Raw genomic sequence first — 13,941 nt, forward strand, 5'->3', positions numbered from 1 at the left:
ATGTTACCTCATCAGCATAGAGGTTAGAATGTTACCTCATCAGCATAGAGGTTAGAATGTTACCTCATCAGCATAGAGGTTAGAATGTTACCTCAGCAGCATAGAGGTTAGAATGTTACCTCAGCAGCATAGAGGTTAGAATGTTACCTCATCAGCATAGAGGTTAGAATGTTACCTCATCAGCATAGAGGTTAGAATGTTACCTCATCAGCATAGAGGTTAGAATGTTACCTCATCAGCAGAGGTTAGAATGTTACCTCATCAGCAGAGGTTAGAATGTTACCTCATCAGCAGAGGTTAGAATGTTACCTCATCAGCAGAGGTTAGAATGTTACCTCATCAGCATAGAGGTTAGAATGTTACCTCATCAGCATAGAGGTTAGAATGTTACCTCAGCAGCATAGAGGTTAGAATGTTACCTCATCAGCATAGAGGTTAGAATGTTACCTCATCAGCATAGAGGTTAGAATGTTACCTCATCAGCATAGAGGTTAGAATGTTACCTCATCAGCATAGAGGTTAGAATGTTACCTCATCAGCAGAGCTTAGAATGTTCCACAGCAGCAGAGCTTAGAATGTTCCACAGCAGCAGAGGTTAGAATGTTACCTCATCAGCATAGAGGTTAGAATGTTACCTCATCAGCATAGGTTAGAATGTTACCTCATCAGCAGAGGTTAGAATGTTCCACAGCAGCAGAGGTTAGAATGTTACCTCATCAGCAGAGGTTAGAATGTTACCTCATCAGCAGAGGTTACAATGTTACCTCATCAGCAGAGGTTACAATGTTACCTCATCAGCAGAGGTTACAATGTTACCTCATCAGCATAGCTGGTATTTATAGGGTAGCGGTTAGAATGTTGCCTCATCAGCATAGCTGGTATTTATAGGGTTGAGGTTAGAATGTTGCCTCATCAGCATAGCTGGTATTTATAGGGTAGCGGTTAGAATGTTACCTCATCAGCAGAGGTTAGAATGTTACCTCATCAGCATAGCTGGTATTTATAGGGTAGCGGTTAGAATGTTACCTCATCAGCAGAGGTTAGAATGTTGCCTCATCAGCATAGCTGGTATTTATAGGGTAGCGGTTAGAATGTTGCCTCATCAGCATAGCTGGTATTTATAGGGTAGCGGTTAGAATGTTCCACAGCAGCAGAGGTTAGAATGTTCCACAGCAGCATAGCTGGTATTTATAGGGTAGAGGTTAGAATGTTCCAAAATCAAATCAAATTTTATTTGTCACATACACATGGTTAGCAGATGTTAATGCGAGTGTAGCGAAATGCTTGTGCTTCTAGTTCCGACAATGCAGTAATAACCAACAAGTAATCTAACTAACAATTCCAAAACTACTGTCTTATACACAGTGTAAGGGGATAAAGAATATGTACATAAGGATATATGAATGAGTGATGGTACAGAGCAGCATAGGCAAGATACAGTAGCTGATATCGAGTACAGTATATACATATGAGATGAGTATGTAAACAAAGTGGCATAGTTAAAGTGGCTAGTGATACATGTATTATATAAGGATGCAGTCGATGATATAGAGTACAGTATATACGTATGCATATGAGATGAATAATGTAGGGTATGTAAACATTATATAAGGTAGCATTGTTTAAAGTGGCTAGTGATATATTTACATCATTTCCCATCAATTCCCATTATTAAAGTGGCTGGAGTTGAGTCAGTGTCAGTGTGTTGGCAGCAGCCACTCAATGTTAGTGGTGGCTGTTTAACAATCTGATGGCCTTGAGATAGAAGCTGTTTTTCAGTCTCTCGGTCCCAGCTTTGATGCACCTGTACTGACCTCGCCTTCTGGATGATAGCGGGGTGAACAGGCAGTGGCTCGGGTGGTTGATGTCCTTGATGATCTTTATGGCCTTCCTGTAACATCGTGGTGGTGTAGGTGTCCTGGAGGGCAGGTAGTTTGCCCCCGGTGATGCGTTGTGCAGACCTCACTACCCTCTGGAGAGCCTTACGGTTGAGGGCGGAGCAGTTGCCGTACCAGGCGGTGATACAGCCCGCCAGGATGCTCTCGATTGTGCATCTGTAGAAGTTTGTGAGTGCTTTTGGTGACAAGCCGAATTTCTTCAGCCTCCTGAGGTTGAAGAGGCGCTGCTGCGCCTTCTTCACGATGCTGTCTGTGTGAGTGGACCAATTCAGTTTGTCTGTGATGTGTATGCCGAGGAACTTAAAACTTGCTACCCTCTCCACTACTGTTCCATCGATGTGGATAGGGGGGTGTTCCCTCTGCTGTTTCCTGAAGTCCACAATCATCTCCTTAGTTTTGTTGACGTTGAGTGTGAGGTTATTTTCCTGACACCACACCCTGAGGGCCCTCACCTCCTCCCTGTAGGCCGTCTCGTCGTTGTTGGTAATCAAGCCTACCACTGTTGTGTCGTCCGCAAACTTGATGATTGAGTTGGAGGCGTGCGTGGCCACGCAGTCGTGGGTGAACAGGGAGTACAGGAGAGGGCTCAGAACGCACCCTTGTGGGGACCCAGTGTTGAGGATCAGCGGGAAGGAGATGTTGTTGCCTACCCTCACCACCTGGGGGCGGCCCGTCAGGAAGTCCAGTACCCAGTTGCACAGGGCGGGGTCGAGACCCAGGGTCTCGAGCTTGATGACGAGCTTGGAGGGTACTATGGTGTTGAATGCCGAGCTGTAGTCGATGAACAGCATTCTCACATAGGTATTCCTCTTGTCCAGATGGGTTAGGGCAGTGTGCAGTGTGGTTGAGATTGCATCGCCTGTGGACCTATTTGGGCGGTAATCAAATTGGAGTGGGTCTAGGGTGTCAGGTAGGGTGGAGGTGATATGGTCCTTGACTAGTCTCTCAAAGCACTTCATGATGACGGATGTGAGTGCTACGGGGCGGTAGTCGTTTAGCTCAGTTACCTTAGCTTTCTTGGGAACAGGAACAATGGTGGCCCTCTTGAAGCATTTGGGAACAGCAGACTGGTATAGGGATTGATTGAATATGTCCGTAAACACACCGGCCAGCGCATGCTCTGAGGGCGCGGCTGGGGATGCCGTCTGGGCCTGCAGCCTTGCGAGGGTTAACACGTTTAAATGTCTTACTCACCTCGGCTGCAGTGAAGGAGAGACCGCATGTTTCAAATCAAATCAAATCAAATCAATACAATGTTTTCGTTGCAGGCCGTGTCAGTGGCACTGTATTGTCCTCAAAGCGGGCAAAAAAGCCGCATAGCTGGTATTTATAGGGTAGAGGTTAGAATGTTACCTCAGCAGCATAGTGGTACGAATGTTACCTCATCAGCATAGAGGTTAGAATGTTACCTCATCAGCAAAGAGGTTAGAATGTTACCTCATCAGCATAGAGGTTAGAATGTTACCTCATCAGCATAGAGGTTAGAATGTTACCTCAGCAGCATAGAGGTTAGAATGTTACCTCAGCAGCATAGAGGTTAGAATGTTACCTCAGCAGCATAGAGGTTAGAATGTTACCTCAGCAGCATAGAGGTTAGAATGTTACCTCAGCAGCATAGAGATTAGAATGTTACCTCAGCAGCATAGTGGTTAGACACCTACACCACCCGATGCTACAGGAAGGCCATAAAGATCATCAAGGACATCAACCACCCGAGCCACTGCCTGTTCACCCCGCTGCCATCCAGAAGGCGAGGTCAGTACAGGTGCATCAAAGCTGGGACCGAGAGACTGAAAAACAGCTTCTATCTCAAGGCCATCAGACTGTTAAACAGCCACCACTAACATTGAGTGGCTACTGCCAACACACTGTCAATGACACTGACTCTACTCCAGCCACTTTAATCATGGGAATTGATGGGAAATGATGTAAATATATCACCTTATATAATGTTACTTACCCACAGCCACTTTAAACAATGCTACCTTATATAATGTTACTTACCCTACATTGTTCATCTCATATGCATACGTTGATACTGTACTCTATATCATCGACTGCATCCTTATGTAATACATGTATCACTAGCCACTTTAACTATGCCACTTGGTTTACATACTTATCTCATATGTATATACTGTACTCGATATCATCTACTGTATCTTGCCTATGCTGCTCTGTACCATCACTCATTCATATATGTTACCTGTACATATTCTTTATCCCCTTACACTGTGTTATCACAGTAGTTTTTTGGAATTGTTAGTTGTTACTTGCTCGTTATTAGCATCGGAACTAGAAGCACAAGAATGTTACCTACAGCAGCATAACATCTGCTAACCATGTTATGTGACAAATAAAATTTAGAATGTTACCTCAGCAGCAGGTTTGATGTTACCTCAGCAGCATATGTTACCTCAGCAGCATAAGGTTTGAATGTTACCTCAGCAGCATAGAGGTTAGAATGTTACCTCAGCAGCATAGAGGTTAGAATGTTACCTCAGCAGCATAGAGGTTAGAATGTTACCTCAGCAGCATAGAGGTTAGAATGTTACCTCAGCAGCATAGAGGTTAGAATGTTACCTCAGCAGCATAGAGGTTAGAATGTTACCTCAGCAGCATAGAGGTTAGAATGTTACCTCAGCAGCATAGAGGTTAGAATGTTACCTCAGCAGCATAGAGGTTAGAATGTTACCTCAGCAGCATAGAGGTTAGAATGTTACCTCAGCAGCATAGAGGTTAGAATGTTACCTCTCAGCATAGAGGTTAGAATGTTACCTCAGCAGCATAGAGGTTAGAATGTTACCTCAGCAGCATAGAGGTTAGACACCTACACCATGTTGCTACAGGAAGGCCATAAAGATAGCCATGTTACCTCATCAGCAGAGGTTACATCATCAGAGGAACCACAGAGCCACTGCCTGTTCACCCCGCTGCCATCCAGAAGGCGAGGTCAGTACAGGTGCATCAAAGCTGGGACCGAGAGACTGAAAAACAGCTTCTATCTCAAGGCCATCAGACTGTTAAACAGCCACCACTAACATTGAGTGGCTACTGCCAACACACTGTCAATGACACTGACTCTACTCAGCCACTTTAACCATGGGAATTGATGGGAAATGATGTAAATATATCACTAGCCACTTTAAACAATGCTACCTTATATAATGTTACTTACCCTACATTGTTCATCTCATATGCATACGTTGATACTGTACTCTATATCATCGACTGCATCCTTATGTAATACATGTATCACTAGCCACTTTAACTATGCCACTTGGTTTACATACTTATCTCATATGTATATACTGTACTCGATATCATCTACTGTATCTTGCCTATGCTGCTCTGTACCATCACTCATTCATATATCCTTATGTACATATTCTTTATCCCCTTACACTGTGTATGACAGTAGTTTTTTGGAATTGTTAGTTAGATTACTTGCTCGTTATTACTGCATTGTCGGAACTAGAAGCACAAGCATTTCGCTACACTCGCATTAACATCTGCTAACCATGTGTATGTGACAAATAAAATTTGATTTGATTTGATTTGAATGTTACCTCAGCAGCATAGAGGTTAGAATGTTACCTCAGCAGCATAGAGGTTAGAATGTTACCTCATCAGCATAGAGGTTAGAATGTTACCTCATCAGCATAGAGGTTAGAATGTTACCTCAGCAGCATAGAGGTTAGAATGTTACCTCAGCAGCATAGAGGTTAGAATGTTACCTCAGCAGCATAGAGGTTAGAATGTTACCTCAGCAGCATAGAGGTTAGAATGTTACCTCAGCAGCATAGAGGTTAGAATGTTACCTCAGCAGCATAGCTGGTATTTATAGGGTAGAGGTTAGAATGTTACCTCATCAGCATAGCTGGTATTTATAGGGTAGAGGTTAGAATATCACCTCAGCAGGATTAGCATCCAGTCTCTCCTCCTCTTTACCATTAGCAAACATGCAGAATGCCATTCACCAATTAACTTCAGCCTATGAGCACGCCACAGTAAGCACATTCCAGAACGCTCACCGATTAACCTAGGGGCTCAATTACGCAATAACCACTCCCCTTTCTGTCAACCAATGGGAATACATCTAGGGGAGTATTTATGTCAACTCATCCTTTGTCTGTCACTTTATGTTTTGCTGCAACAGTCTTCCAATGAACTTTCACCTTCCCACCACCAGCATGATAACCTGAAAGGCCGTCATGGCAACCCCGTTCTCCCAGCCGGGGTGGTTCCGAGGTCAGCTGCCCAGCATAGGGCAACCTGTCATCATCTGCCCAGCATAGAGCAACCTGTCATCATCTGCCCAGCATAGGGCGACCTGTCATCATCTGCCCAGCATAGGGCAACCTGTCATCATCTGCCCAGCATAGGGCAACCTGTCATCATCTGCCCAGCATAGGGCGACCTGTCATCATCTGCCCAGCATAGGGCAACCTGTCATCATCTGCCCAGCATAGGGCAACCTGTCATCATCTGCCCAGCATAGGGCAACCTGTCATCATCTGCCCAGCATAGGGCGACCTGTCATCATCTGCCCAGCATAGGGCAACCTGTCATCATCTGCCCAGCATAGGGCAACCTGTCATCATCTGCCCAGCATAGGGCAACCTGTCATCATCTGCCCAGCATAGGGCAACCTGTCATCATCTGCCCAGAGGGCATTCCTGTCATCATCTGCCCAGCAAAACTATTCCTGTCCATCATTGCCCAGTCTGCTATCATTCAGTTAAGCCTGTCATCGATCTGAACTGCATGGTGGGGTCTCAACCCCTATACATACCCACTGCATGGTGGGGTCTCTACCCCAAAACTATACTATACCCACTGCATGGTGGGGTCTCTACATTCTATACTATACCCACTATACCTATACTATACCCACTGCATGGTGGGGTCTCATGGTGGGGTCTCTATCCCCTATACTATACCCACTGCATGGTGGGGTCTCTACCCCCTATGCTATACCCACTGCATGGTGGGGTCTCTACCCCCTATACTATACCCACTGCATGGTGGGGTCTCTACCCCTATACTATACCCACTGCATGGTGGGGTCCCTACCCCCTATGCTATACCCACTGCATGGTGGGGTCTCTACCCCCTATGCTATACCCACTGCATGGTGGGGTCTCTACCCCCTATACTATACCCACTGCATGGTGGGGTCTCTACCCCCTATACTATACCCACTGCATGGTGGGGTCTCTACCCCTATACTATACCCACTGCATGGTGGGGTCTCTACCCCCTATACTATACCCACTGCATGGTGGGGTCTCTACCCCCTATACTATACCCACTGCATGGTGGGGTCTCTACCCCCTATACTATACCCACTGCATGGTGGGGTCTCTACCCCCTATACTATACCCACTGCATGGTGGGGTCTCTCTACCCCCTATACTATACCCACTGCATGGTGGGGTCTCTACCCCCTATACTATACCCACTGCATGGTGGGGTCTCTACCCCCTATACTATACCCACTGCATGGTGGGGTCTCTACCCCCTATGCTATACCCACTGCATGGTGGGGTCTCTATCCCCTATACTATACCCACTGCATGGTGGGGTCTCTCTACCCTCTATACTATACCCACTGCATGGTGGGGTCTCTATCCCCTATACTATACCCAGTGCATGGTAGGGTCTCTACCCCTATACTATACCCACTGCATGGTGGGGTCTCTACCCCCTATACTATACCCACTGCATGGTGGGGTCTCTCTACCCTCTATACTATACCCACTGCATGGTGGGGTCTCTCTACCCTCTATACTATACCCACTGCATGGTGGGGTCTCTATCCCCTATACTATACCCACTGCATGGTGGGGTCTCTACCCCCTATACTATACCCACTGCATGGTGGGTCTCTCTCCCCTATACTATACCCACTGCATGGTGGGGTCTCTCTACCCTCTATACTATACCCACTGCATGGTGGGGTCTCTACCCCTATACTATACCCACTGCATGGTGGGGTCTCTACCCCCTATACTATACCCACTGCATGGTGGGGTCTCTACCCCCTATACTATACCCACTGCATGGTGGGGTCTCTATCCCCTATACTATACCCACTGCATGGTGGGGTCTCTATCCCCTATACTATACCCACTGCATGGTGGGGTCTCTACCCCTATACTATACCCACTGCATGGTGGGGTCTCTATCCCCTATACTATACCCACTGCATGGTGGGGTCTCTATCCCCTATACTATACCCACTGCATGGTGGGGTCTCTACCCCCTATACTATACCCACTGCATGGTGGGGTCTCTACCCCTATACTATACCCACTGCATGGTGGGGTCTCTACCCCTATACTATACTATACCCACTGCATGGTGGGGTCTCTACCCCCTATGCTATACCCACTGCATGGTGGGGTCTCTACCCTCTATACTATACCCACTGCATGGTGGGGTCTCTATCCCCCTATACTATACTATACCCACTGCATGGTGGGGTCTCTACCCCCTATACTATACCCACTGCATGGTGGGGTCTCTACCCCCTATACTATACCCACTGCATGGTGGGGTCTCTACCCCCTATACTATACCCACTGCATGGTGGGGTCTCTATCCCCTATACTATACCCACTGCATGGTGGGGTCTCTACCCCCTATACTATACTATACCCACTGCATGGTGGGGTCTCTACCCCCCTATACTATACCCACTGCATGGTGGGGTCTCTACCCCCTATACTATACTATACCCACTGCATGGTGGGGTCTCTACCCCCTATACTATACCCACTGCATGGTGGGGTCTCTACCCCCTATACTATACCCACTGCATGGTGGGGTCTCTAACCCCCTATACTATACCCACTGCATGGTGGGGTCTCTACCCCTATACTATACCCACTGCATGGTGGGGTCTCTACCCCCCCTATACTATACCCACTGCATGGTGGGGTCTCTACCCCTATACTATACCCACTGCATGGTGGGGTCTCTACCCCCTATACTATACCCACTGCATGGTGGGGTCTCTACCCCCTATACTATACTATACCCACTGCATGGTGGGGTCTCTACCCCCCTATACTATACCCACTGCATGGTGGGGTCTCTACCCCCTATACTATACCCACTGCATGGTGGGGTCTCTATCCCCTATACTATACCCACTGCATGGTGGGGTCTCTACCCCCTATACTATACCCACTGCATGGTGGGGTCTCTATCCCCTATGCTATACCCACTGCATGGTGGGGTCTCTACCCCCTATACTATACCCACTGCATGGTGGGGTCTCTACCCCCTATACTATACCCACTGCATGGTGGGGTCTCTACCCCCTATACTATACCCACTGCATGGTGGGGTCTCTACCCCCTATACTATACCCACTGCATGGTGGGGTCTCTCCCCCTATACTATACCCACTGCATGGTGGGGTCTCTACCCCCTATACTATACCCACTGCATGGTGGGGTCTCTACCCCCTATACTATACCCACTGCATGGTGGGGTCTCTATCCCCTATACTATACCCACTGCATGGTGGGGTCTCTATCCCCTATGCTATACCCACTGCATGGTGGGGTCTCTACCCCCTATACTATACCCACTGCATGGTGGGGTCTCTACCCCCTATACTATACCCACTGCATGGTGGGGTCTCTACCCCTATACTATACCCACTGCATGGTGGGGTCTCTATCCCCTGTACTATACCCACTGCATGGTGGGGTCTCTACCCCCTCTATACTATACCCACTGCATGGTGGGGTCTCTACCCCCTATACTATACCCACTGCATGGTGGGGTCTCTACCCCCTATACTATACCCACTGCATGGTGGGGTCTCTACCCACTATACTATACCCACTGCATGGTGGGGTCTCTACCCCCTATACTATACCCACTGCATGGTGGGGTCTCTACCCCTATACTATACCCACTGCATGGTGGGGTCTCTACCCCCTATACTATACCCACTGCATGGTGGGGTCTCTACCCCCTATACTATACCCACTGCATGGTGGGGTCTCTATCCCCTATACTATACCCACTGCATGGTGGGGTCTCTACCCCCTATACTATACTATACCCACTGCATGGTGGGGTCTCTACCCCCTATACTATACTATACCCACTGCATGGTGGGGTCTCTACCCCCTATACTATACTATACCCACTGCATGGTGGGGTCTCTACCCCCTATACTATACCCACTGCATGGTGGGGTCTCTATCCCCTATGCTATACCCACTGCATGGTGGGGTCTCTACCCCCTATACTATACCCACTGCATGGTGGGGTCTCTACCCCCTATACTATACCCACTGCATGGTGGGGTCTCTCTACCCCCTATACTATACCCACTGCATGGTGGGGTCTCTACCCCCTATACTATACCCACTGCATGGTGGGGTCTCTACCCCTATACTATACCCACTGCATGGTGGGGTCTCTATACCCTATACTATACCCACTGCATGGTGGGGTCTCTATCCCCTATACTATACCCACTGCATGGTGGGGTCTCTATCCCCTATGCTATACCCACTGCATGGTGGGGTCTCTACCCCTATACTATACCCACTGCATGGTGGGGTCTCTACCCCCTATACTATACCCACTGCATGGTGGGGTCTCTACCCCTATACTATACCCACTGCATGGTGGGGTCTCTATCCCCTATACTATACCCACTGCATGGTGGGGTCTCTACCCCTATACTATACCCACTGCATGGTGGGGTCTCTACCCCCTATACTATACCCACTGCATGGTGGGGTCTCTACCCCTATACTATACCCACTGCATGGTGGGGTCTCTACCCCCTATACTATACCCACTGCATGGTGGGGTCTCTATCCCCTATACTATACCCACTGCATGGTGGGGTCTCTACCCCCTATACTATACCCACTGCATGGTGGGGTCTCTACCCCCCTGTACTATACCCACTGCATGGCGGGGTCTCTACCCCCTATACTATACCCACTGCATGGTGGGGTCTCTACCCCCTATACTATACTATACCCACTGCATGGTGGGGTCTCTACCCCCTATACTATACCCACTGCATGGTGGGGTCTCTACCCCCTATACTATACTATACCCACTGCATGGTGGGGTCTCTACCCCCTATGCTATACCCACTGCATGGTGGGGTCTCTACCCTCTATACTATACCCACTGCATGGTGAGGTCTCTACCCCCTATACTATACCCACTGCATGGTGGGGTCTCTACCCCTATACTATACTATACCCACTGCATGGTGGGGTCTCTACCCCTATACTATACCCACTGCATGGTGGGGTCTCTACCCCCTATACTATACTATACCCACTGCATGGTGGGGTCTCTACCCCCTATACTATACTATACCCACTGCATGGTGGGGTCTCTACCCCTATACTATACTATACCCACTGCATGGTGGGGTCTCTACCCCCTATACTATACTATACCCACTGCATGGTGGGGTCTCTACCCCCTATGCTATACCCACTGCATGGTGGGGTCTCTACCCTCTATACTATACCCACTGCATGGTGGGGTCTCTACCCCCTATACTATACTATACCCACTGCATGGTGGGGTCTCTACCCCCTATACTATACCCACTGCATGGTGGGGTCTCTACCCCCTATACTATACCCACTGCATGGTGGGGTCTCTATCCCCCTATACTATACTATACCCACTGCATGGTGGGGTCTCTATCCCCTATACTATACTATACCCACTGCATGGTGGGGTCTCTACCCCCTATACTATACCCACTGCATGGTGGGGTCTCTATCCCCTATACTATACCCACTGCATGGTGGGGTCTCTATCCCCTATACTATACCCACTGCATGGTGGGGTCTCTATCCCCCTATACTATACCCACTGCATGGTGGGGTCTCTACCCCTATACTATACCCACTGCATGGTGGGGTCTCTATCCCCCTATACTATACCCACTGCATGGTGGGGTCTCTATCCCCTATACTATACCCACTGCATGGTGGGGTCTCTACCCCCTATACTATACCCACTGCATGGTGGGGTCTCTATCCCCTATACTATACTATACCCACTGCATGGTGGGGTCTCTACCCCCTATACTATACCCACTGCATGGTGGGGTCTCTACCCCCTATACTATACCCACTGCATGGTGGGGTCTCTATCCCCTATACTATACCCACTGCATGGTGGGGTCTCTATCCCCTATACTATACCCACTGCATGGTGGGGTCTCTATCCCCTATACTATACCCACTGCATGGTGGGGTCTCTACCCCCCTATACTATACTATACCCACTGCATGGTGGGGTCTCTACCCCCCCTATACTATACCCACTGCATGGTGGGGTCTCTACCCCCTATACTATACTCACTGCATGGTGGGGTCTCTACCCCCCCCTATACTATACCCACTGCATGGTGGGGTCTCTACCCCCCCCTATACTATACCCACTGCATGGTGGGGTCTCTACCCCCTATACTATACTATACCCACTGCATGGTGGGGTCTCTATCCCCTATACTATACCCACTGCATGGTGGGGTCTCTACCCCCTATACTATACCCACTGCATGGTGGGGTCTCTACCCCCTATACTATACTATACCCACTGCATGGTGGGGTCTCTATCCCCTATACTATACCCACTGCATGGTGGGGTCTCTACCCCCTATACTATACCCACTGCATGGTGGGGTCTCTACCCCCTATACTATACCCACTGCATGGTGGGGTCTCTATCCCCTATACTATACCCACTGCATGGGGGGTCTCTACCCCCTATACTATACCCACTGCATGGTGGGGTCTCTATCCCCTATTCCCCCTATTCATAATTATACATAGCTACATACACACAAGACACATAACACCTACGCCCTGATGATCGCAGTAAACAAGTCATCTATGCATAACAACTCCCCACCCTGTGTGACCCGATACATCATATGACGATCTGGCCTGCTAGTGCATACCTGAATGTGGCATGGTGATTGTATCATTGGTGTTGCTGGATCCAACGTTGAATATAACGATGGCCGAGGCGTTTTGGCTCGCTGCGTGTCTTATCTTATCTTTAAATGTGCAGTTTCCCCTGGCAATCAGGGCTATCCACGCACTGCCTTGGACCGGAACAGAGAACCGGGTACCGGGATCACAGGCTTGTCTATCCTGAGAGAGAGAAGGAAGTACCACGACTCCTTTTGCGTCGCGTTTAAGCGAGTGTTCCCCGTATCGACCGTATTCTGCTTTTTCCGTCCGGACTTCAGAGGTGACCGGGTCTATGTAGGTGATATTAACGAAAGCGGTGTACCACTCCTCTCTCTCGGCCACGGTAAAGTCCAAACAGAGGAGGTGAACGAAACAAAACGTCAGGAGCCATGTAGATAGGGCTAAACTGCGGCAGGCCTGCATCAACGACATGATCAGACCTATCTGGGTTTATTATGATCTCTGTCTGCAGTACCGTCCACACCTACAACTAGATACTGTTAGTTAGTTACGCCATAACGGGCGGGTTGTTTTCCATCCACCCCCCGGTCTCTCTCTCTCTCTCTCTGTGTGTAAACACACCTCCTCATCTACTAGCTACTTAATGTAGGGTTGCAGAAAGCCGAAGGGGAAAAAAACACACACTTCCTTTTTCAAAACCTCAAATCAACAAAACAACAAAAGGTTGTTTCCGGCAACCGCGAGGAAACGGTAACCAGCGACCATGTGGACACTCTGCAAAGACATTACAAAGTTAGTTTGGTTATAAACGTTAATGGGTCCACGAAGTGTTTCTCCCTTTTATCAACTTTCAGAATAAAAGTCCCTTCCTGTATACTTCGTAAATGAATAATTAGGGCGAAAATTATGAAAAATGTGCACAATTATCGATATATTTTGTACTAGTTATCATACAAAGAATAATTTAAAGTATTTCAAAGATGTCATTTTGTACATTTATTTTAAACCTAAATGGTCAACGTTTTGTTTTTTTTGTAATGTGTACTCCAATAATATAATACAAAATTATCTGTACATTGTGTTAC

The 13,941-nt window shown here is 48.1% G+C and overlaps 1 protein-coding gene across 2 annotated transcripts in view; it reads right to left on the reverse strand.

Annotated features, from left to right (window-relative positions):
* The window catches only part of LOC112262189 (RING finger protein 150), a 49,956-nt gene extending 36,273 nt beyond the window's left edge, over nucleotides 1-13,683 (reverse strand). For both annotated transcript variants that reach the window (XM_042328039.1, XM_042328040.1), the window contains exon 1: nucleotides 12,880-13,683. In XM_042328039.1, the coding sequence (XP_042183973.1) occupies nucleotides 12,880-13,327 (448 nt within the window). In that variant the 5' untranslated portion in view covers nucleotides 13,328-13,683. The remainder of the gene's footprint in view (nucleotides 1-12,879) is intronic.
* Nucleotides 13,684-13,941: the final 258 nt, after the last annotated feature.

This window comes from Oncorhynchus tshawytscha, linkage group LG10 (genome assembly GCF_018296145.1).
Source record: "Oncorhynchus tshawytscha isolate Ot180627B linkage group LG10, Otsh_v2.0, whole genome shotgun sequence".
Taxonomy (NCBI): Eukaryota; Metazoa; Chordata; class Actinopteri; order Salmoniformes; family Salmonidae; genus Oncorhynchus; species Oncorhynchus tshawytscha.